Below are 22,319 nucleotides of genomic sequence, written 5' to 3'. Positions count from 1 at the left end.
GTGCGTGTGTGCGTGTGCGTGCGTGCGTACTATGGAGCTCCTTCAATGCCTTTAATCTCACCGAATCGAATCTCACACGCGTACCATTGACCAAGTACGCGTTCACGCGTACACGCGTAACCACTTTAAGTCAATGGGAAACTACATGACGCAACCACAAGTTCAGTCACGCTCGCGGGTATGAGGTATGCGTACGTGAGAGTTTTGGCACTCATGGAGCGTTTGATTATGGCTCCCTGCGTAGCACAGCTCACATGAGCATGTCATGTATATTTCCCATTGACTTACCATTGTAAGTCACGTGACGCGTCACGTGACGCGACCAGATCAGATGCGACCAGATCAGATGCTCCAACAATGCCAGCTCTCCAATGAAAACTACGTGTGAACCTGTAAAGGTACACGTTTTCGCATTAAAGTTAAACGTAGCATGTAACCTTTACACGAAAACCTGTACCTTTACAGGTTCACACGTAGTTTTCATTGGAGAGCTGGCATTGTTGGAGCATCTGATCTGGTCGCATCTGATCTGGTCGCGTCACGTGACGCGTCACGTGACTTACAATGGTAAGTCAATGGGAAATATACATGACATGCTCATGTGAGCTGTGCTACGCAGGGAGCCATAATCAAACGCTCCATGAGTGCCAAAACTCTCACGTACGCGTACTTCATACCCGCGAGCGTGACTGAACTTGTGGTTGCGTCATGTAGTTTCCCATTGACTTAAAGTGGTTACGCGTGTACGCGTGTACGCGTTCACGCGTGCACGTGTGAACGCGTACTTGGTCACGCGTTCACGCGTTCACGCGTAATGGTACGCGTGTGAGATTCGATTCGGTGAGATTAAAGGCATTGAAGGAGCTCCATATTGCGTGCGTGCGTGCGTGCGTGCGTGTGCGTGTGCGCGCGTGTGTGTGTATCCACACTCACGTGTGTGCGTGTGTGTGTGTGTGTGTGTGTGTGTGTGCAAGTTTAGCTGTTTGTCCACAAATCTGCCACTTTACACAGACCACTTGGCTGCATGTATGTTTGTGTACGTTACTCATGTGAACAAATGCATATTTCCCGTCAGACCATGTGTGACTCCTTCCTCCTCGTGTTCCTGGCAGGGCGCCTCGGGAGGAGGACTCAGCAGACGTTACAGAAGTATGAGAAGACCGAGGGATACATGCTGCTCTGCACCGACTGTCCCCAGGCCTCGCTGGTACGAAGCCGCTCGCTGGAGCACTGCGCCCGCAAGTGTAAGAAGGGCAAGAAGTCCTTCAACTGCAGGTGAGTTCCGGTGTCTTATAGGCCCTGGGTCTTCAAGTTACTACAGGGGGTCCTCCAAATCTTTTAGTGATAGCAACCCTTTTTTACTTCTTTTTTATATTAACCACTTGAACTCACATCGCTGCGAGGCGTTGTGAGCTTGTAGATCGGCTATTTTTGAACCCAACGGATGTTGAGAACCACCACAATAGAGTACTGCACATCTCTAGCTGTGTTACAACTCCTGCAGCCACGTCGGCTTAAAGGGCTAGGACACTAGAGGTTTGGGTTGTGTAGTTAACTTGCTATGATATAACTCCAAAGGTAATTGCTCCATTTAGCTCCTCGTTGACTTACATTGTATGGTGAAACAGCTCTCAAAGTCACTCTTTTAGCCCATTAACAATCACAAACAAAGCTGATTCTGACCATATATACCATAAAAATATTAATAAGAAACCCTGGACTGGATCTGTGGATCTGGATTCAGATCTGGATCTTCAAATAGCTAAATCAAGTTGACATTTTTATTTAAAATACAGTACTGTGTCTAGTTCTGTGGCCTTGTGGTTAAAGTGTCCGCCCTTTTACGTTCCCCGGCTGGATCATACTGTAACAAAGACTATAAAATCAGGACCCAGTGCCTCCCAGCATCAAGGACTGGATTAGGAGCTGTATTTGTAGATCACGATTGATCGGGGGATGTACTATTACATCAAGCCACCTCACGGCGCTACTGAAACGGGGGAAATGCTCCTGCCCTATGGGCCCCATGGCTTACTTATCAAATGGGGGTCCTTGGCCCTAAAATGCATATCAATCTGTGGGTCCTTGAAATGCAAAAGGTTGAGAAGAACCACTGCTCCACTGCACAGTTACATTATGTGACTGTTCAACCGCGACAACTATTGACACAATCTCTGTAAGTAATGAACCGTCTGTGGAATTGTTTCTGGGGAACCAGTTTGGGTCCATTTTTAATTCCTCTTGGCTACTGACGTTCACAAACACTGCAACAGGAAATAAACTGTCTTGGACCCGTTTAGAATGTTTATGCTGTTTGAGTGTGAAAAGGTCTTTATGACGTCGAATACTCACTGCTGTTAGTGTCAATGCGCAACACGATTTTGTTGTTGGCAGTCGCCATGGTAACCAGTCGAACCACATTGCCAGGCGATTCTTAAATGATGTATTACAGCCCGCTAGAAGTCTGTTTATTGGGTGTTGATGAAAACCTCAAGTGCTGCCTGAGTGTGAAAGATAAAATGGAATCCAAGCCGACTTATCTCAGCGTAGAGTAGACTTTAAACATTTTCTGTTCTGTTCTCTCTCTCGTTTGGTTTCTCACGCTCTCATCCGTCTCTTTATTTTGCATCTCTTCCTCAATTTCATATACACCATTGTCTGTACGTAAACAGGACACGAGGGTTGTCATATCCTCCTGAGAACTGAGGAAATTAGGTATATTCCAATATTCTTGCGATTCCAGCATGCGCGCTCACGCACGCACGCACACATGCACACACAGACGGGGGGGGGGGGGGGGGGGGGGGGGACATGACATAGTCTGGAACCCTCCAACTGGAGGGTTCCAACTGGAACCCTCCAACTGGTCACGCGACTGCGCCCGGGCATCCGTGAGCTCCACTCCATTGGTCACCTGGAACAAAGTCACCCGGGGAAATCCTGGTCGATCATGCCCCCTCTCAGTGCCAGCCCCCGCACTCACCACAAATAATAAATTTGCCATCCTCAGTATTGATGATTTCCCTCCGCTGTCCGGCCATGAGCCCCTTCCACCGAACCCAGGGTCCTCCGGTGGCTCGATGTTACCCCCGCCCCCCCCCAGCAAGGCCACCGCTGTCTGCCTCTGGTCATAAAAACGGTCGCCAGCAGCTACTGAAGGCAGCGGTCAGGCGCCGCTCTGGGGTCCCCATCCCGACTCCGCGAGAACAACCCACCCCTCAGCAGCCACCCATAGGCCTTCAGCCCCCTGTCCCAGTCTCTCCTGACGGCCAAAGTCCCACACGTCCAATGGTCCCGTCTGCTGAAACCAGTCATCCGATCATCCATAACACGACTCCAAAAATAAATCCACTCATTCCTCCGAAAGCTCTGATTGTGGGCGATTCCGTCATTAAACACATCAGATTCCCCAACGCCATCACGCACTGTTTCCCTGGTGCCACAATCCCAGTATTGTTAAAAAAACTCCCAGGTCTTCTCAGTTCACTGCCCACGTCCATTGAAAAGCTAGTAGTCCATATCGGCACCAACGATACGGCCTTTCGCTGCTCCGAGCTCTTAAAACTGGACTTCTTGCACCTCATTGATCTCCTCCATAATAGCCATGTTGACTTCTTCCTCTCCGGACCAATCCCAACATACGATCGCGACGACGAAGGTTTCAGCCGAGTCGCGAGCCTAAATTCCTGGCTAAAGCGTCTATGTCGCAATCACTTTCTTAAGTTTATTGATAATTTCAATCTATTCTGGAACCGTCCCTCCTTTTACAATAGAGATAGGCTTCACCCAAATAAACGAGGAGCCCAAGCTCTATCATCAAACTTTGTTGTTAGTATGCGTAATTATACTAACAGCTCCGGGCTGACCACAAAACTGCCCTGCAGCTGTGATCGGTCCGCCGATGAATGACATCCCCCCGGTCCTGGCTCCCAGGTAAATAGTTCCGCCCCGCTTCTTTGCACAGCCTCTCTTGGGCAAGGACCTCACAACAGATCTACCTCTCTCTTTTTTATTAATAATAATAATAATACTACTACGGGTAATAATAATACTGTTAACATTACGGGTAATAATAATAATGAAAATACTGTTGATAACACCAGAAGTAGCGATACTGTTAATACTACTATTGAAAATAATGCTATTATTAGTACTATCTATCCCTCTCCTATTCCAATTTTAATCAGACAGAGATATTATAATGCAAATGCGCCGCCACTGTTTGGCTCACGTATTAGACAAGGTGTTAGGCTTGCCCACCTCCGCCCCCTGTGTCGCGCCACACAATCACAATCACCCAGACAGGCTACCAACTTTAAAATGGCCCTCTTTAATGCAAGAGCTATAGGCCCCGCACACAAAGGACCCTGGCTAAAAGATCTCGTCACCACCCGTGATCTTGATTTCCTCCTCCTGACAGAAACTTGGGTTACTCCCGGCGACTGTTCACCTTTCACTGACCTCCTCCCCCCCCACTGCTCATTTTTTAGCTCACCCAGATCCTCTAGCACCGGCGGAGGCCTAGCCTCTGTGTATAATTCTAATTTCCAGTGCCGGTTAATCACCCCCGAGGCTATTTTCTCCAGCTTTGAGCTTCAATTACTCGAAATAAATGCATCACCTCCCGTTCTTTGTGCACTGATCTATCGCCCCCCAAAGCACAACAAGGACTTTATTAATGATTTCGGGGACTTTTTATCTGGAATCATGGTCAAATATGAAAATGTTTTAATTGGGGGTGACCTGAACGTCCATGTATGCTGCTGCGACTCTAACCCATTCGCTAGGGATTTTTTACATCTCACTGAATCATTCAATTTCACTCTAGCCACAACTGGCGCTACCCACGAAAAAGGACATACATTGGATCTCCTGCTGTCACATGGTGTGACTGTTTCAGTAACCGATATATTTCCAGTCCCGCACATTTCTGACCATTTCCCAATCATTTTCACAACCTCAACTCCCTGCTCTATAATTAAATCCGGTCCACTCGTTCGCCGCACACGTAACATCAATCCCCAAACTGCATCTTTGTTTTCCCTCAGTTTTAATGATTCGGCAATTCATGCCCTGGACGCCACTAATAATGCTGATACAATCTGCAATATGTTTAATTCCACATGCACTGAAATCCTAGATTCTGTCGCCCCCCTCAGGTACAAGCGCACCAAAGCCCTCCCTGAGCCATGGCTTAATCCCTCCACCCGCTCTCTCAGGCGCTCGTGTAGGTGCGCAGAGAGGAAATGGCGCAAGGACCGCCTCCATGTCTCACTGGATATTTTACGAAATAGTCTCTATGATTATCAGAAAGCAGTAAAACTGGCCAAAGTACAATACATATCCAACTTAGTTAATATTAACAGTAATAAACCACAGGTGCTCTTCAATATTCTCAATTCTATCACAAACCCACGCGACGCACCTGCTATTGTTCCCTCTCTAAGCCTCTGTCTGGATTTTCAAACATTCTTCATAGATAAAATTCATAATCTTCGATTACTACACAATTATACTGCCCCAGGTCCAGTCACATCCACCCGTACTGTTTATTTTTCCCAGTTCGATCCCATCTCTCTCTCTTCACTTTCCGAGTTAATCTCCCACCTAAGACCCACAAACTGTCCATCAGATTGCATCCCCTCCCGGCTCCTCGTCGAAGTATTTGGTGCGGTTGGCCCAATTGTTTTATTGTTGCTAAATACTTGTCTTACATCTGGTTGTGTCCCCACTGTTTTTAAGCATGCTGTCGTACAACCTTTAATCAAAAAGAAAAACCTCGACCCAACAATTTTATCGCATTTTAGGCCCATTTCTCAATTACCTTTTTTATCTAAAGTTCTGGAAAAAATAGTTTACAACCAACTACAGTGTTTTTTAATTTCCCAAGGCATACACGAAAAATTTCAATCCGGTTTTAAACCCGGCCATAGCACAGAAACGGCTCTTTTAAAGGTTTTTAATGATTTGATTTTAACAGCTGACAAAGGAAACCCCGCCGCCCTGGTGCTCCTGGACTTATCGGCGGCATTTGACACTGTCGATCATAGAATACTACTACAGCGCCTGGAGCATCAGGTCGGCATCACCGATATGGCTCTGTCATGGTTTCATTCCTATCTGTCCGATAGGAGCTTCTCAGTTCAATTAGGCCCATTCTCTTCACCTCCAGCCCCCCTCACATGTGGAGTGCCACAGGGCTCCATACTAGGCCCCATCCTCTTCCTGCTTTACATGCTCCCCCTGGGTCCTATCCTGTCCAAACATAATATGTCCTTCCACTGCTACGCCGACGACATCCAATTATACCTTCCCCTTAAATCAAACTCCAACAATTCATTTCAGCCACTACTCAACTGCTTGCACGACATAAAAATCTGGATGGACGCTAACTTTTTAAACCTCAATGAAAGCAAAACTGAAATAATTATATTTGATCAACATATTACCCCACCACTCACTATCCCCGACCCCATTCTTCCATATATCCGTACATCCGCCAAAAACCTCGGTATCATTCTAGACAGCACTTTCAAATTTCATAAACATATAAATTCTGTAGTCAAAACCAGCTTTTTTCAACTCCGTCTCCTCGCCAAAGCCAAGCCATATTTACCGAAAAAACAGTTAGAAGTGGCAATACACGCATTCATCTCCCAAAGGCTCGATTACTGTAATTCCCTATATAGCGGCATTGACCAGTCATCCCTCAAACGCTTACAACTGGTCCAAAACGCTGCCGCCCGCCTGTTAACCAGCACTAAAAAACGGGAACACATAACCCCGATTTTAGCCACACTTCACTGGCTCCCAGTTAAATTCCGGATTGATTTCAAAATCCTACTTTTTACATTTAAATCCATAAACGGCCTGGCCCCTATATATCTCTCAGAGCTCTTGAAACCCTACGTCCCCAACAGAGCCCTGAGATCCGCCGATAAGCAGCTGCTGGTTGAGCTGGTTCCCAAAAAAACTACCAGAGGGGCCCGTGCTTTCGCGGCTTCAGCCCCCAGGTTATGGAACAGCCTGCCTCTCTCGATCAGGTCTGCTACATCCATAAGTATTTTTAAATCTCAGGTTAAAACTCACCTTTTCTCACTAGCTTTTAATCTCCCCTGAGGTCTTTTACTGTTTGCTTTTATACTGTATATGTGTGTTGTGTTCTTTTTTCTGATATTTGTTATGTAGGTCTATATGCTCATGCTTTTATTGTTTGCTCATTCTCTGTACAGCACTTTGGTCAATTTCGGTTGTTGTAAACGTGCTCTATAAATAAAGTTTGATTTGATTTGATGATAGTATGTTGTATGCGATGTGAAAATGCTAGGTAGCACCAGAACACCCAGCAGTTAATGGAGGTAGAGGTGAAAGTTTTGTGGAGGTCAGTGGAAGGAGGATGCGTAGCCAGATAGGGAGTAGCTCGGGTAGAGGCAGTCAGTGTGGGAGTGTAGCTGGCCTAGGGTGTCCCTCAGGCAGGCATAAGGGGAGTATGAGGGCTTGGTTGTGGGTGTGGAGATAAGAGGGGGTCTAGTCTAGGAGTGTAGCGGGCCTAAGTTGGCCCGCAGGCGGTTAGAGGCAGGGGTTTTCAAAGTGGGTGACGGGGCACCCTGGGATGCCATGATGTCAGTCCAGAGTCCAGGGGTGCCGCGAGATCATTTGATAATATTTGGAATTCATCAAAATCACTTCACTATGCTTAGTAAAACACACCTGATTTGCACTGTACTGGTGAGTTCTTTTTCCATCTACACAACTCTCTTCACCAAAAATAGCAGATCTACAAGCTCACAACGCATCACGTTGTGACGCGTTGTGAGCTTGTAGATCGGCTATTTTTGGTGAACCTTCCCACCAGAATAGGCATGCTGGTGTTCAAGTGGTTAAACGTCAAGTATAACGTTATTTTCAGTCAGTTCTGATGGAAACGGATGTTTCTCCAATATGATGTAAGATTCAAAAACCTTACAGGGTAATTCAGGGGTGCCGTGGATGAAAAAGCTATTTACAGGGGTGCCTTGAGTCAAAAAAGTTTGAAAACCCCTGGGTTAGTATGAGGAGTGGGTGTGCAGGTAAGAGCGGGTCCAGGAGTGTAGCGGTCCTAGGGTGGCTCCCAGGCAGCTTTCAGGGGTGAGGGTGGAGGTTGTGGTGGAGGTGAGATGAGGTTTAGTCTAGTCTAGCAGTGTAACAGGCCTAGGATGGCCCTCAGTGGGTAGGGGCGAGTATGAGACGTACTGTAGGTGTGGGTGTGGAGGTCAGTGTGCAGTTTTCAGAAGAACCTGGACCATTGGATGTAGGATCATCCTCTGCATATTACAGGATTTAATGTACTCGTAAGAGTAAAAAGAATAGATGCAAGAAAACAATGTCCACTGCGCGGACATAAATGATCGGCCGGCTCTCAGGAGGTTATGATTAGGGATGGAGCTTGTTAATTTTTATTGATAATGAGAATCTTATCGATCCTGCTTTTATCGAGACCACTATTGAGCGTTTTCTAATATTTTGTGGAAAGATGTGAGATGACAAATTCTGAACATAGCTAGTATCTTTTTTCATTGGCCAGTTGTTGTGACCGAGTTTGTGGCATGACCATCTATGGATGTGAAAATTGACAAAAGTAACAAATATTATCATTAAATATTATTAAAACAACCATTCATTAGTGTGCAATAAGTGTTAAATGGCTTTATATTATGAATAGTACTTCATGGGCCGCTATGCTCGATAACAAGCTTGATAAGGCCAAAGCTTATTGATACCGGGTACTCAATAAATCTTTTATCGGGTTATCGAGCTACCCTTGTTTCGAGCTCCAATCCCTAGTTATAAGTTGCTAAGCAGGAATTCTTCCCTCACTCTCCCTCCACTGCTACATTATATCGTCACTGTCCGGCAGAAACCTCGTACGTCCAAGTTTCAAATTTGTTCATTTTCTCGCAAAGTAAAGCCCTGCTTCACCATATAAGGCCGTTTCACACAAAAGTAGTGAAAACAGCCGATCTACAAGCACACAACGCCTCGCGAGGCGTTGTGTGCTTGTAGATCGGCTGTTTTCACTAGTTTAAATCATTTTCAAAATGATAATTACAAAACAAACGGTTTTGGACATACAAGGTTTCCACCCGACAACGACGATATAGACCTATTTACATATTTCTGTCGTTTATCCTTCGTTCAATCGCTCAACTACTTCCTGTCTGCCTCCGCAGGGCCTTCAACTTTGAGAGGCACAACAGGAAATGCCACTTGCTTCCCTTCGACCGCCTCGTCCCCGGCGCGGAGGCCCAGGCCAACGGGAACTTCACGCTGTACGAAAGTAAAGGTAAACTCCGCCGCTCGTTAACTTGAGACCCTGACCCTCTTCAAGGTGACATTATACACACCATGTTCTCCTAGGGCTGAAGAAAACATTTGTGGGCTGGAGTCGAGGTCTCTGACGGAGAAGTGTTTGTTCAGAGCGGGCGATCATCATGGTGTCTGTTATCCTCGAGTCATCTGCCTGGCTTTAGAAGTCCTTTAGGATTCTCTGTTGACACAATAAAGCCAAACTCCCCTCCTCCCCCCCCCCCCCCCCCCCCCTCCCCCTCCGGTGTCGAGGGATGCAACACACAAACATTCAGTGTACTGAGTGGACTGTAAACAACACGTTCATTGTTTACAGTCGGAGCGCAGGGCTCTGTTTAAGTCCGGGGCCACGGAAATCTAGCACTTCAGGATTTATTGCCGAATTTGCGGAAACTCCCCTACGGTGACATTAAATGAACTTCAGGGAGTCGTCTGTTTTGGGAATAACAGTCAGTCAGGGCCGGGACGGTCTGAAATCTTTAGCGTTAAATCGTGTTATTGACCATACATGGGGAGAAATATAGTCCAGGTACTCAAATGAGTCTACACAAGTTCTACATGGACCAAACATGGATAAACATGCAGTTTATAAGCTGTCATGAATCACCACACTTAAGGATGAAACAGATACTGGTAACGATAGCAAACAAGTACAGAATAAGGGGTACGGTAGCATTAATTAAAACAGATATATTATACTTTAAGCACGGTAGCGCAGTGGTTAGCGCTGTCGCTTCACAGCTAGAAGGTTCTGGATTCGATTCCCGCCGGGGGACGCTGTGGGCACTGGGGGCGTGTTCCCTCCTCCGCGTCATCAGCGCCCACACCCTAGGTGGGGTTGGCAAAAGGGCCTTTCTGTGTGGAGTTTGCATGTTCTCCCTGTGTCTCCTAGAGTAGATACCCTCACAAAAACATGCAGTAATCCTGGTCTCTATAATGCCTCCCCCTGGCCAGCCGGGGCGCCTGATGGAGGGGAAAGGAACTGGTTGGAATAACGTGTTCCTTCCACACGCTATGTCCAAACCGGGGAAATCCCCACTGTCAGGTGAAAAGAAGCAACTTGGACTCCTCATGCATAGAAGGAAGCATGAGGTCAGTCTGTTGTCTCCCCAGGCACGGCAGAGGGAGAGCCGAGCCCAGGATTACATAGGAAATTGGCACAGGGTGAAAATGGGTTACAAAATCGTGGGATTAAAAAAAAAATATTACTTTAAATCAAAATGCTTGTTTTCTTTTTACAGATTATATAAGGGAGTGCATCTCCGGCAACAAGGACACATACAGAGGGAGGAGGTCTTGGACAAAATCCAACATCACCTGCCAGGCCTGGTCTGATACCAACATCAATGACCACACGTAAGGTCCCTTCCTTCCTTCCTTCCTTGCTTCCTTGCTTCCTTGCTTCCTCCGTCCTTCCTTTCAACGCTAGGGATGGAGCCCTAAACAAGCGTAGCTCGATAACCCGATAACAGATTTATTGAGTACCTGGTATCAATACAATTTGGGCTTATCAAGCTTGTTATCGAGCATAGCAGCCCATGACGTCATGTTTAAACAATCAAGACAAGAGGCGACCAAGAAACTATTACAGTACCATCCATAATATAAAGCCATTTAACACTTACTGCACACTAATGAATGATTGTTTTAAAGTTTCATTCTATTTGTTTCTTTTGTCAATTGTAATCTTCATAGATGGTGGTCAGCAACAAACGCACAGTTGCAACAACTGGCCAATACAAAAATATATCAGTTATGTTCTGAATTTGTCGTCTCATGTCTTTCCACAAAATATTAGCACATGCTCTATAGTGGGCTTGATAAAAGCCCGGCTCAATAAGCAGGATCAATAAGGTGCTCATTATCAATAAAAATGAACAAGCTCCATCCCTACTCGATGCTATCGCCATTTTCTCCTGGTTTTTCCCACAATCTCTGCTCAACACAACAGCCTCCAGCAGGTGATTTATTGACTCAGATCATCCCCAACTTAGTTCCAATTCTTCTCTCTTCTTCTTCTCTCTCTCTCTTTCTCTCTCTCTCTCTCGCGCGCGCACTCTCTCTCTTTCTCTGTGTGTGGGTGGACACTTAATTCCTAGTTAATCCAGATTTATTTCAGGACATCTACGAATGTCGCCCCTCCTCCCCCCTCCTCGCATGAGGTAGTTATTTTCCACAGCACTGTGGGCCATCAGGTGTGTACAACCAAAAAGACAGGTTTCTGCTGGCTGCGTGGCTGCAACGAGGCAACGAGGAGGCCGGGGTGGATATCTGAAGAGAAGATGGTCCCGTGCCAGTACCTCATTAGCCAGCGCTCATTAGTTTACTAGAGACTTTAACTGCTTGTGGGCGTGGTGTAGGGGGCGGGGGTGGCATAAGACCTGGGGGTGGACGGTGGTGGGGGAAGCGGGGTGGGGAAGAAGGCAAAAGGCAGAAAGATTTCGTCACTGTCGGGCAGAAACCTTGTATCTCCAAAGTTTCAAATTTGTACGTTTTTTCGTAGTGTAAAGCCCTGCTTCGTCATACAAGGCTGTCGCACAAAACTAGTGAAAACAGCAGATCTACAGATCTACAGATCTACGCAACGCATCGCGATGCGAGGCGTTGCGTGCTTGTAGATCGGCTATTTTCACTACTTTGTTTTTAAAATATTTTTAAAAAAAGGAACGGTTTTGGACACACAAGGTTTCCACCCCGACTGCCCAAGATTTATAGACTGAAGTAATGTTCTGTCTGTTCTCCAGCTGAGCTCACAAAGCTACAGACAGACGCGAGGAACGTACAAGCTCCCTGACCCCCTGGAGAGAACACACAGCAGGGCTATAACCCTGACCTGGCCTCCCCCCCTGGATGAATACCATCTATCTGTCCTCTCCTTCCCTGTTCATCTCTCATCACATCTCCTCCCGCCCCCACATTTTCATCACAAGCTGCGATGTTCATGCCCTTGCCATCTGAGCACATGATGCGTCAAGCGAAACGGAAGCGAAACACGCATCGAATGCAGCAATTCATGCTGTGGTGGTTGTTCACATGTATGGATGCCACGCAAGTATGCACTGACATATAGTATTACACGAGTATGTCAATCACACGCACACACGCACGCACACACTAGGGATGGGACGATATGCGATATTATCGTTTATCGTGATAAAAAACACTCACGATAATCGTTTCGTGGAGATTTAATTTATCGTGATGTCGTCCTCCCGTCATGCACTGGAATCAATTCACCTTTTATTTGCCGAGCTGCATATCCGGTACCACTTAAATTCTCAATAATTGGTAAAAGGTAATAATATACGTACTTGATACCGTCTTTCTTGCCAAAAAAAATGCCAATCTACAAGCTCACAACGTGACACGTTGTGAGCTTGTAGATCTGCTATTTTTTTGGCAAATGTTCCGCCCCAGGATAATGGATTTTGATTATCGTGATAATATCGTAAATCACGATTTCCTTTGTCACAATAATCGTGATATGAAATTTTCATAACGTCCCATCCCTAACACACACACACACACACACACACACACACACACACACACACACACACACACACACACACACACACACACACACACACACACACACACACACACACACACACACACACGTACACACAAACACCCAACCCCTTTGCACAGCCATCTCTTCCCATCTGGGGAGATTCTGTCTTCGCCGTGACACGTGTTCTCGAGATCCCTGCCCCGACGACGACAAACACATAGCGTCCTGCAACATCCCACTTGGCCTGTCAGCAACTTGGACATTTAAACCCAGAGAGATTTAGGAGAGATTCAGTGCCACGAGGGGGCCTCGCCTCGCCTCGCCTGAGACGGGCCCAACTGCGTGAGGGTTACCACCTTCGTGAAGCACGGATCGTTTGAGCTGCACGCAAGTATTATTTTTATGCTTGACTGATCACCATGGAGCAGGGGCGCGTTCCCACGAGGCTCCCCCCCCCCCTCCTCTACAAACAGGACTTCCACCTGTTGTCTAAATTTAGAGGTTGGGCTGGGCCTCAGAGAAAAAGGCCGAATTATCATGCCAACAATTAATTTCATTCTGAAGTTACCTTTTATGGGATGTTGTGTTTGGCCTCAATTGGCGGTGGTAGGTTTCACCCTTTTTTAAAAGGACTGCCCTGTACAATTCTTTGATATATATATGTTGCACATTTTCACTTGAGATATCTTTAGTTATTTCCCTCCATGTGTTTTATTTAGGCGATGCAGGTTTTTAGCATGAAAACAGTTGGCGCCCTCGTATCCAGGTGCGCGCATGCACAGCTATGCGTTTTGTAGCATTTTCTTCCAGTCTAGATTTCATCTTTAATAATATCGGAAATCCAGCCAATGTGTTTAGCCAGTCCAGAAAGCAAAGCATGTGTGTGTGTACAGTGTCTGACGGAGCTCCGTGGGGAACAGGGTCTGGCAAGGAGATGAATAGCTGGCTAACATCTGTTAGCGCAACATCATTATGGCTAGCTTGCTCCCATGCTCTGGCTTCTCCTGGATTCTCACCAGATGCAGCTTTGTATAAAGACCGTTTTTTGGCTCCTTCTAATTCCATTTTATATGTGAAGAAGGATGTTTTATTGTAATACTCGATGTGAGTTAGTGAGCTGCACGTGAATGAATGGGAGTGCTTTTTGCCAATTGCGCAGTGTAGCTTGGAGGAAACAAGTGCATCATCCAGACCAACCCCTAAACCTGATTTAAATCAAGACTGTTTACGTGCTTGCTGGTCACCTTTCCCTGCAGTGTTATTATGTTATTGAGTATCTTTCTATATTTCTTCTATATTGTATATATCTGTGGTTTGACAGTTCATAATGACCCACACTACTACTGTGATAGATAGTTTATGCACACTTTGACTATCTATCTATCTATCTATCTATCTATCTATCTATCTATCTATCTATCTCGCTGTCTTTTATAGCCTATAAACTCTCAAAGATCAATTATGTATTTCTGGGCCTAGTGTAGGATCTTCACAACGGCTTGGACACAAGAGAGGATTTCAGGGTTTAGGTCTACAAAGAATGCTTGACTTTGCTTTAGCCCGATTCCCTCGCTTATTGTTATTCTTTCAGTCTATACTGTTGCTCTCTGGTCTCCTTTGGTCTGAGAGAGATCCCTCAGATTTCCTCTGGTTCTGGCCTGAATGATGTTGTGCATTAGTGCAGGAGCCCCATAGAAGCCCCAGGGCACAGGGGAGAGACCAGAGCAGGAAAAAAAAGTGCTTATTGGCTGGGGTAAAGTGCTCAGATGAGCTGCTGATGCGAGGGCGGCTGGTTCTCCCCCTTTCTGTTTCACTTTTTTTGGGCCGCCTGTAAGCATTTGTCCTTTCATTTCTTTTTTACATCTTCCGTCTGCCTGAGATATCTCTTTGTCTCTCACTCCATCATTCTCTGTTTTCATGCTTCACGCTTTTGCTCCGTTCACTTTGTTCATCTTTCTATCAAAGTCAGTCAATTTCGTCTTGATTTCACGTCTATTTCTTGGTTTCCTTTCGATTTCTTTCCCCTTTTACCCGTTTCTTTTCTTCCACCTCCCCCAACCCATCCATCCATCCCCCCCCCCCCCCCCACACTCCTCCTCTCCTTGGGTGGGAAAAGGGACTGTGGTGGGCTTGGATCAGGGGGGGTGTTGACGCGCCAGCTTTTCATCATCTGGGCTTTGACAGAAGATGAATTTCACACACTGTCCATTTAATGTGGTCTGTTCCCTATTGTTCTGGCCCATATGTTCGGGCCGGCCCGGGTTCTTTTTCTTTCCCCCTCTGAAAAGGTGTGTCCCGTAGAGGGCCGCGCACACACACTGACAAACGGCAAAGTGGGGGGATTAGGTTGAAAAAAATAGAAGTGCAGAGGGGCTTGCCAGCAAACGTGCTGCTCGGGCTGCGACCAGTGATTCGTGGCGTTGTTCTATGCTGTTGGAGCTTACTGTGCTGTGACTGACTGGCTCTGCTCGTCAGACACATGACGCCTGCGCTATACTTAACTCGCTTGCCGGTGTCGCGCGACGAAAACAGACGATCTACAAGCTCACGGCGCACCGCGGCGCCGGCGCCTCACGAGCTTGTAGAGCGGCTGTGTTTTGGAGCGAGACCCCGGCCGGCCGCCGCACAACCAAGTATAAATCAGACACATGAGGCTGCCGGGGAGGACTGCTGGGATGAAACTATCTGTCCTTCTTCATAGAAAATGCAACATAAATTTAGATGAATGACTGGGGCTGTCATCCCGTTATTGTTCTGATGTTGTGATGGCCACTGTTAACAAATTTAGGCCTAGAATTATTGAATGCTTTGACTATTGAAAAATATCAGATATACAAGCTCACAGCGCGGCACCGAGTGCCGCGCTGCGAGCTTGTAGATCTATAATTTTGAAAAATTATCTATTTTGAATATATCTATTTGTAACTCAAATATTTGCTTCTGGCTGTTCCCTGGAACAACATATTTTGAGATGGGGGTCCGCAGCCAAATACCTGTAATTTTGGGGGTCCTTGACCAGAAAAGGTTTGAGAACCACTGATTTAGAGGAAGGATTTAGAAGTCGGGTCAAAGATATTCAAAGACTTGCACACATTTTCACGATGTGTTCAAAAATAGCAGATCTACAAGCTCGCAGTGCGGCACTCGGTGCCGCGCTTTGAGCTTGTATATCTGCTATTTTTCAATACTTAAAGCATAAAATAATGGCTGGAAGTGGTTAAAATGTAACGCGACTCAGGCGCGTTCCCGTTCTTTGAGGGTTAATGTTGAGCGAAACAAAAGCTCCTTCTGCTCCGGATTATTGAGGATAAATGTGCAGCCCGTGATGGAAGGAGTGGCGATACCACAGTGTAGAAATACTCTGTTACCAAAGCGAAATTATGCAGGAATGTCCCTATGAGCAACGCATTAATGTGCTCATCACTTGAATGTTGCAGCTGTGTGTGTGGCTGGTTTTAATTACTTTATTTGCTGCTGGGTAGCGTAACCTACATTAGGCTATACGTTGTAATTTATCAGTAAATGTTTTGTATTAATCCTATAAAAAATGTACTACTGGGAGGGAGGGCGGGCCGGCGAACCACGGGCACGTCACTCAGACATTAACAAAGCCGATACGCCCATATATAGGCAACTCACTATGACTCAGACATAACCATAAAGAAGCCAGATATGCCCATGTATAGGTGTTACATGGCGATCCGGTTTTCCACAGATCCGACCGCTATGGTCATATGGTCATGTGCATATATGGGATAGACATATAAGCATAAAAGGGACACAGACTGATTGATTGATTGATTGATTGATTGATTGACAACAAGCATATGTACAAAACAAAGAAGCACATTCGAGTCAAAAGGATGTAACAAGAAAGCACAGAGGCTTATTTCCATTGCTGTCCCATAAATACAGTAAAAAGTACATACAATTTAGTTTAAAAAATCAGTTCCATGAAGTATTTAGAAAACTCTTCAGAGAGGACTTAAAACTAGAATTAGACCCAATCAATTTTGTAACTGTAGGCAAACTATTCCATGCCATAGCTGCAGAATACAAAAAAAAAAAGAGGCTTTCCCATACTGCTCCTAACTTTACAAGGGACAAATGTACAAATGTATGTGTACTGTTTGAGTCAGGTACTCTGACTCAAACATTGGTGGCATCGTAGCTATGAGGGCTGCTTAGTGGCTCGGACTTCTAGTAACCTAAATCTGCAAAGTAACTAGTGGCAACTGAAGCTGTCAAATAATAATAATATAATAATAATAATTGTCTCTGAGATGTGGTAGAGTATGTAAAGTATGCGAAAATGGAAATAGTAATAGTAATAGAAACGTAATTGTTCTTAACACTTGACTAAACGTACTTAGTTATTTTAGCCTGGGTGCCAGCCTGCTACGTTCCGTTCCGTGGATGTGTTAATGTTTTGTCACTTTACTTCTCAGCCTCCTATCTCCAAGGGAGGTGGGACATAGCAAACGAGTGGAAACACTCGCGGCTTCCCATTGGTCTGTGCGGTGCGGGGCGGGACAAGTACACCAGTGTGTATTGGCTGGCTGATGACGTAGCTACCCTAACCCTACTCTGATTCGTTGAAACAACATCCAATCAGCAACGACGTCGCCTACATCACAAGTGACGTGCGAAGTGACAAAACAAATCCACGGAACGTAGCACTATTTCTGTCTCTTCATCTTTATACATGTACCATCGTCTCGCACAGGTATAATTATTATTTTCTCGGATTAGAATAAACTATTTCACGTCTCCTTTCCTCTAGGTTCTATCCTCACAAGTACCCGAGGCAAGACCTTCGAGAGAACTTCTGCCGTAACCCTAACAACGACCCCGGGGGTCCGTGGTGCTACACCACCGATCCCAACGTACGATCGGAGGAGTGTGGCATCCCTCAGTGCTCACAACGTAAGGCAGTGATTCTCAGACGTTTTAATTGTGACCGAAGGTCGCATTATACCCTGAGAAATCTTGTAGCTTGTCTGACTGTCAGTATTGTCTGACTGTCAGTACAGGAAGTGATGTCACGTGATGTCAGTGAGTCACAGTGATGTGGTACAGAATGACTCATATATGGGCATAAAAAGGATGTCACGTGACATCACTTCCTGTACTGACAGTCAGACAAGCTACAAGATTTCTCAGGGTATAAAAGTCCATATATGGTCATTCCCAGAAAAAGAAAAAACCTTTTATGCCCATACATGGAGATTTCTGATGTCATAAATCCCAGGCTGAAAATGAGAATGTTAGGGTACCCCCTTATGCCCATATATGGAGATCCACAGGCATCAAACCAAGGCCCTAACTCACCAAGGCCCTGCTTGGCATTACTTACGTACGTTTTATGCCCATATATGGAGATTCCTATATTGTCAATATTAAGGACATTATTAAGGATATTATGTTAGGATATCAATATTAAGGACATATATGGGAATGCCCATATTTGGTAATGTCCATATATGGGCATGTTTTGACATAACATAACTATCATGAAGGGGTCTCCATATATGAGTAACTGGACCCATATACTGTACATCACTGGCCAGATGGCCAAGAATTGGCGCGACCTCGCCCTTTAAGGCGAGGTCGCATGTCACCCTGAGGTCGCAAGTCACCCTGAGGTGTCTTACTAGTATCAAGGACCCCCAATACTTGATATGTATTTGGCCTCACTCGGACCCCCATTTCAGACAATTGTTACAATTTAGAAGGCGTTTTTAGACCTCAGGTCTAAATGGCTTAAAGAACCATTTAACTCATTGACTGCCAAGGCCCGAGTTTCCCGAGTTATTACAGTAGTCCCAGGCTGCCACAGCCCGAGTTTCCCGAGTTGGAAGCCATTTTTTTCATTTTTTTTTTTTTTTTTTTCAATTTTTTTTTTATAAAAAAAATTCTAAAAATGCCTCAAATGTATTAGGCATGATCGCAATTGTGAAATTGCATGTTTAGCCCCATAACAAACACATCTTTCAAAATGTCAAAAATGGCTGTTTTGTCTGACTTTGAAGGCTTGTATCTCATGAATGCCTGAACGGATTTCCAAGCGGATTTTTTTGTTTGAAAGCTGTTAAAAAGTACTACACATATGGTGCATGATCTAGGCATGGGCGTGCACGATCCGTGCACTAAAAATTGATCCGTGCACTAGAAATTTAAGAATGTGGCATCCTGGTACTTGGCGGCCATCTTGAAAAGGGCATTCAATGAGTTTTTAATAACCATAATTCATAATGTTCATTCATAATGTGTTTACACTGTGATGGAAACCCCACTGACATAGTGGAGTGACCTGCTCCCCTTTGGGAAACTTTATTTGTACAGTCAATAGAAGTTTCAGTCAATGTGAATTACTGTTGTTGTTTAACCTGCTGTGCCAAAAAGCTGCGATGAGATTTGAATCGTGTTTATGATGTTTGCGCTAAACTTTACCGGAGGCATCGAAAAATGTTTAATGTTTGTTTTCCCGTTGACAGAGGTGTGCATGACGTGTAACGGCGAAAACTACCGGGGCAAAATGGACCGAACCACCAGCGGCCGAGAATGTCAGCGATGGGACTCGTCGAGGCCACATAAACACCAGTACCAGCCCAAAAAGTAAGGAACAAAAAAAAAACAAGTGTTATCTAAACGGGTTTTCTCCAGTCCAGTTTGACTGTGGAACACTGACCATTTCCCACAGACACAGCCAGCACACACACACACACACAGACCCAAGTGCTTAAGCACTTAACACTAATACCCTGGAGAGGTAGACCTCACCAGTTGTTATGGTTTAGTTCCCTTTATTTGTCAAGGCACAAGAATCTGTGACAACACCCTATTGTCTCGCGCTCCGTCTCTCAAGTTATTCTGGCTCACTCCTCTCTCCGTCTCTTTCTCTCACTCTCTCTCTCATTTGTCCTTCTCTCTCTCTCTCTCTCTCTCTCTCTCTCTCTCTCTCTCTCTCTCTCTCTCTCTCTCTCTCTCTCTCATTAGGTACAGAGATAAAGATTTGAAAGACAACTACTGTCGTAATCCAGATAATCGTCTCCGTCCCTGGTGTTTCACGATGGACCCCAACACTCCCTGGGAGTTCTGCAACATCAGTGTGTGTGGTAAGGCCACAGTGTTCAGAACACTGGTACTGAACTAGAAGTAGAGTTGGTAACACTTGTCTATAAGGCAGGGGTCTTCAACGTTTTCAGGCCAAGGACCCCTTAGTTGAGAGAGAGAGATGAAGCAGGGACCCCCACAACCTTTTCATAGTGTCATCGTTTGACAGCACAATCATCTGTGTATTTTGGATTCATGTCAATTTGTGTTTTCAGATATTTAAACACTTGAACCGCCAATACTTAATAAACTTGACCTTTCACTCTGTACTTAGTCAGCTCTTTTTCCCCTCTACACCAAACCTCTTTTCTGAAAACAGCCGATCTGCATGTAGATTTGCTATTTTTGGCTAAAGTTCTCCGAATATGGACACTAGGGTTCAAGTGGTTAATATAAAAAAGGAGAAAAAAAACATTCTATCACTCAAAGATTTGGAGGACCCCCTAGGGGTCTCGGACCCCCTGTTGAAGACCCGTGGCATAATAAACATACTTACATATTTAATGTAATTATAATCTGCTTATATCATTATGGTTGTCAGCACTCATAAATACTCATCATGCTTTATAACAATAATCCCATCACATTATAAAGCATGTTATAATGACTTATACGATCAAGTATCGTGATGCTTCATAATTGCTGGTCATTCACAGGCGTTTGGCTTGGATCATAGTAATTGCGACCGTCGGGTCGCAGTTACTGTACTATCAAAACCTCCACCGGCTGTCAGTCAGTCTGTCAGTCACACGTCACGTCACACTTTTACCCTACTCATATCTCCGCCACCGCTGTCCCTATCCATGCCAAACTTTGCACAAACACTCCTTGGCTGCCAAACCACAGCCTCCACCCTCATTTCTCACATGGCCCTCTTCTAACGCCACCATGACGCAAAGGGGTACACAGTATCTCTAAAATCATGTCATCAACATGGATCTGTCCCATTTCCCATGTTCCCTCCTGAATGGATACCATTGCCTTCTAAAGTTTGTGTATGCAACCTGAAGGTCGCTTATCTCCCGATTAGGGAGTCTTACTGGTTTTCAAAGTTGTAATACTCTATAATACTTGTTTATGCTTTATATTCACTGTTACAATGCATAATAGTGTGATCAGTGTGAAGTCGTAGAACATGCTGTGCTTTAAGCAACGTGAAGGCAACATCAACATCAACAGCTCCGGATCATTCCGTGCATGCAGCAGACCTGGGTTGTCCAAAATGCCAACATGTATGAATACGCAGTCGCGCCACGGCCACAAGTGCATGCACACACACGCAGCTCAAGCGTGCGTAGCCCTAATCCTCATTAATGCACCACCACATCTTTCTCCATATGACAAATGGCCATGTCTATAACGATGGAAACCCACTTACTCTGCAAAACCCTAACCCAAGTGGGGAGTTGATGATGAGGAACACATTCCCGTTTTCGTCCCTCTCCATATCGACCTCTCCATCGCAGCCTCCGGTGACACTGACTGTGCTACATCCTCATAGCATCAGATATGAGCCCGTGGGGGAACCCCAGAAGTGGGCACGCCGCCGTCAGATCACAGACTTAGACCTTCTGCTCCTGTGGCGAGGATGCCCGGTCTGAACCATTGTGGTGGTCTGCGGAGGGGGGGGCAGACCACGGTTTTGAGCATATACTAGCCGGTGGTTAAAAGGCGGTAACAGAGGTTTCTTACATGGAGGCCTTGTGGCAAGCCTCGCCGAGCCTCGTCAAAGGGGTCTCCCCCCCCCCCCCCCCCCCCCCACGGAGGGCACACAAGCTTTTTGTTTACCCTCCTCTGTGTTTCATGTGGTGCCTGCCTTCAGTCCCCTCCACCTCAGCAAGCGGGGGGCAAATAGGTTGTTTGTAAAGGCCGGGGAAGGGCTGGCAGTGTTTTATTGAGACCACTCGTAGATAGATGACAAGGGGCTGTGAAGTCGGGTCGGGTTTTTGTAAGTTACGGACGTCGCTACCGACAACACACACAGCGGGGCAAGACCCCGGGCCGCCGGCTCGACTTGTTGCCGGAAAGACCGTTTGCTCTGGGAAGGTGTCACGGAGTCAACTGGGGTTTGAAAGGAGTGGAAGGGTAGAGAAGAGAGAGAGAGGGAAGGAAGGAAAGAGAGAGAGAGAAAGAAAGAGAGAGAGAGAGAGAGAGAGAGAGGACATGCCATTAGAGAGTTTGCTCCTTTTCTTCAAAAGCATGTTGAAATATTTCCCAGTATACTCATGCATGCGGGGCCAGGTTCTCTTTCTCCTAGCCACACACACACACACACACACACACACACACACACACACACACACACACACACACACACACACACACGCGCGCGCGCACACACACA

The 22,319-nt window shown here is 45.8% G+C and overlaps 1 protein-coding gene across 1 annotated transcript in view; it reads left to right on the top strand.

The window, feature by feature from the left end:
* The window catches only part of LOC308309103 (hepatocyte growth factor-like), a gene marked incomplete at both ends in the record, with an annotated part of 50,522 nt that overhangs the window by 10,560 nt on the left and 17,643 nt on the right, over positions 1 to 22,319 (top strand). The window contains 6 exons of the mRNA XM_080754575.1: positions 1,113 to 1,275; positions 9,210 to 9,322; positions 10,587 to 10,701; positions 17,643 to 17,785; positions 19,357 to 19,477; positions 19,859 to 19,977. Of these exons, the coding sequence (XP_080610701.1) occupies positions 1,113 to 1,275; positions 9,210 to 9,322; positions 10,587 to 10,701; positions 17,643 to 17,785; positions 19,357 to 19,477; positions 19,859 to 19,977 (774 nt within the window). The remainder of the gene's footprint in view (positions 1 to 1,112; positions 1,276 to 9,209; positions 9,323 to 10,586; positions 10,702 to 17,642; positions 17,786 to 19,356; positions 19,478 to 19,858; positions 19,978 to 22,319) is intronic.

Source organism: Nannobrachium achirus, assembly GCF_963921795.1.
Source record: "Nannobrachium achirus genome assembly, chromosome: 23".
In the NCBI taxonomy this organism is placed as follows: Eukaryota; Metazoa; Chordata; class Actinopteri; order Myctophiformes; family Myctophidae; genus Nannobrachium; species Nannobrachium achirus.
Note: the sequence above shows the minus strand (reverse complement) of the source record. Positions and strands in the feature narration are given on the sequence as shown.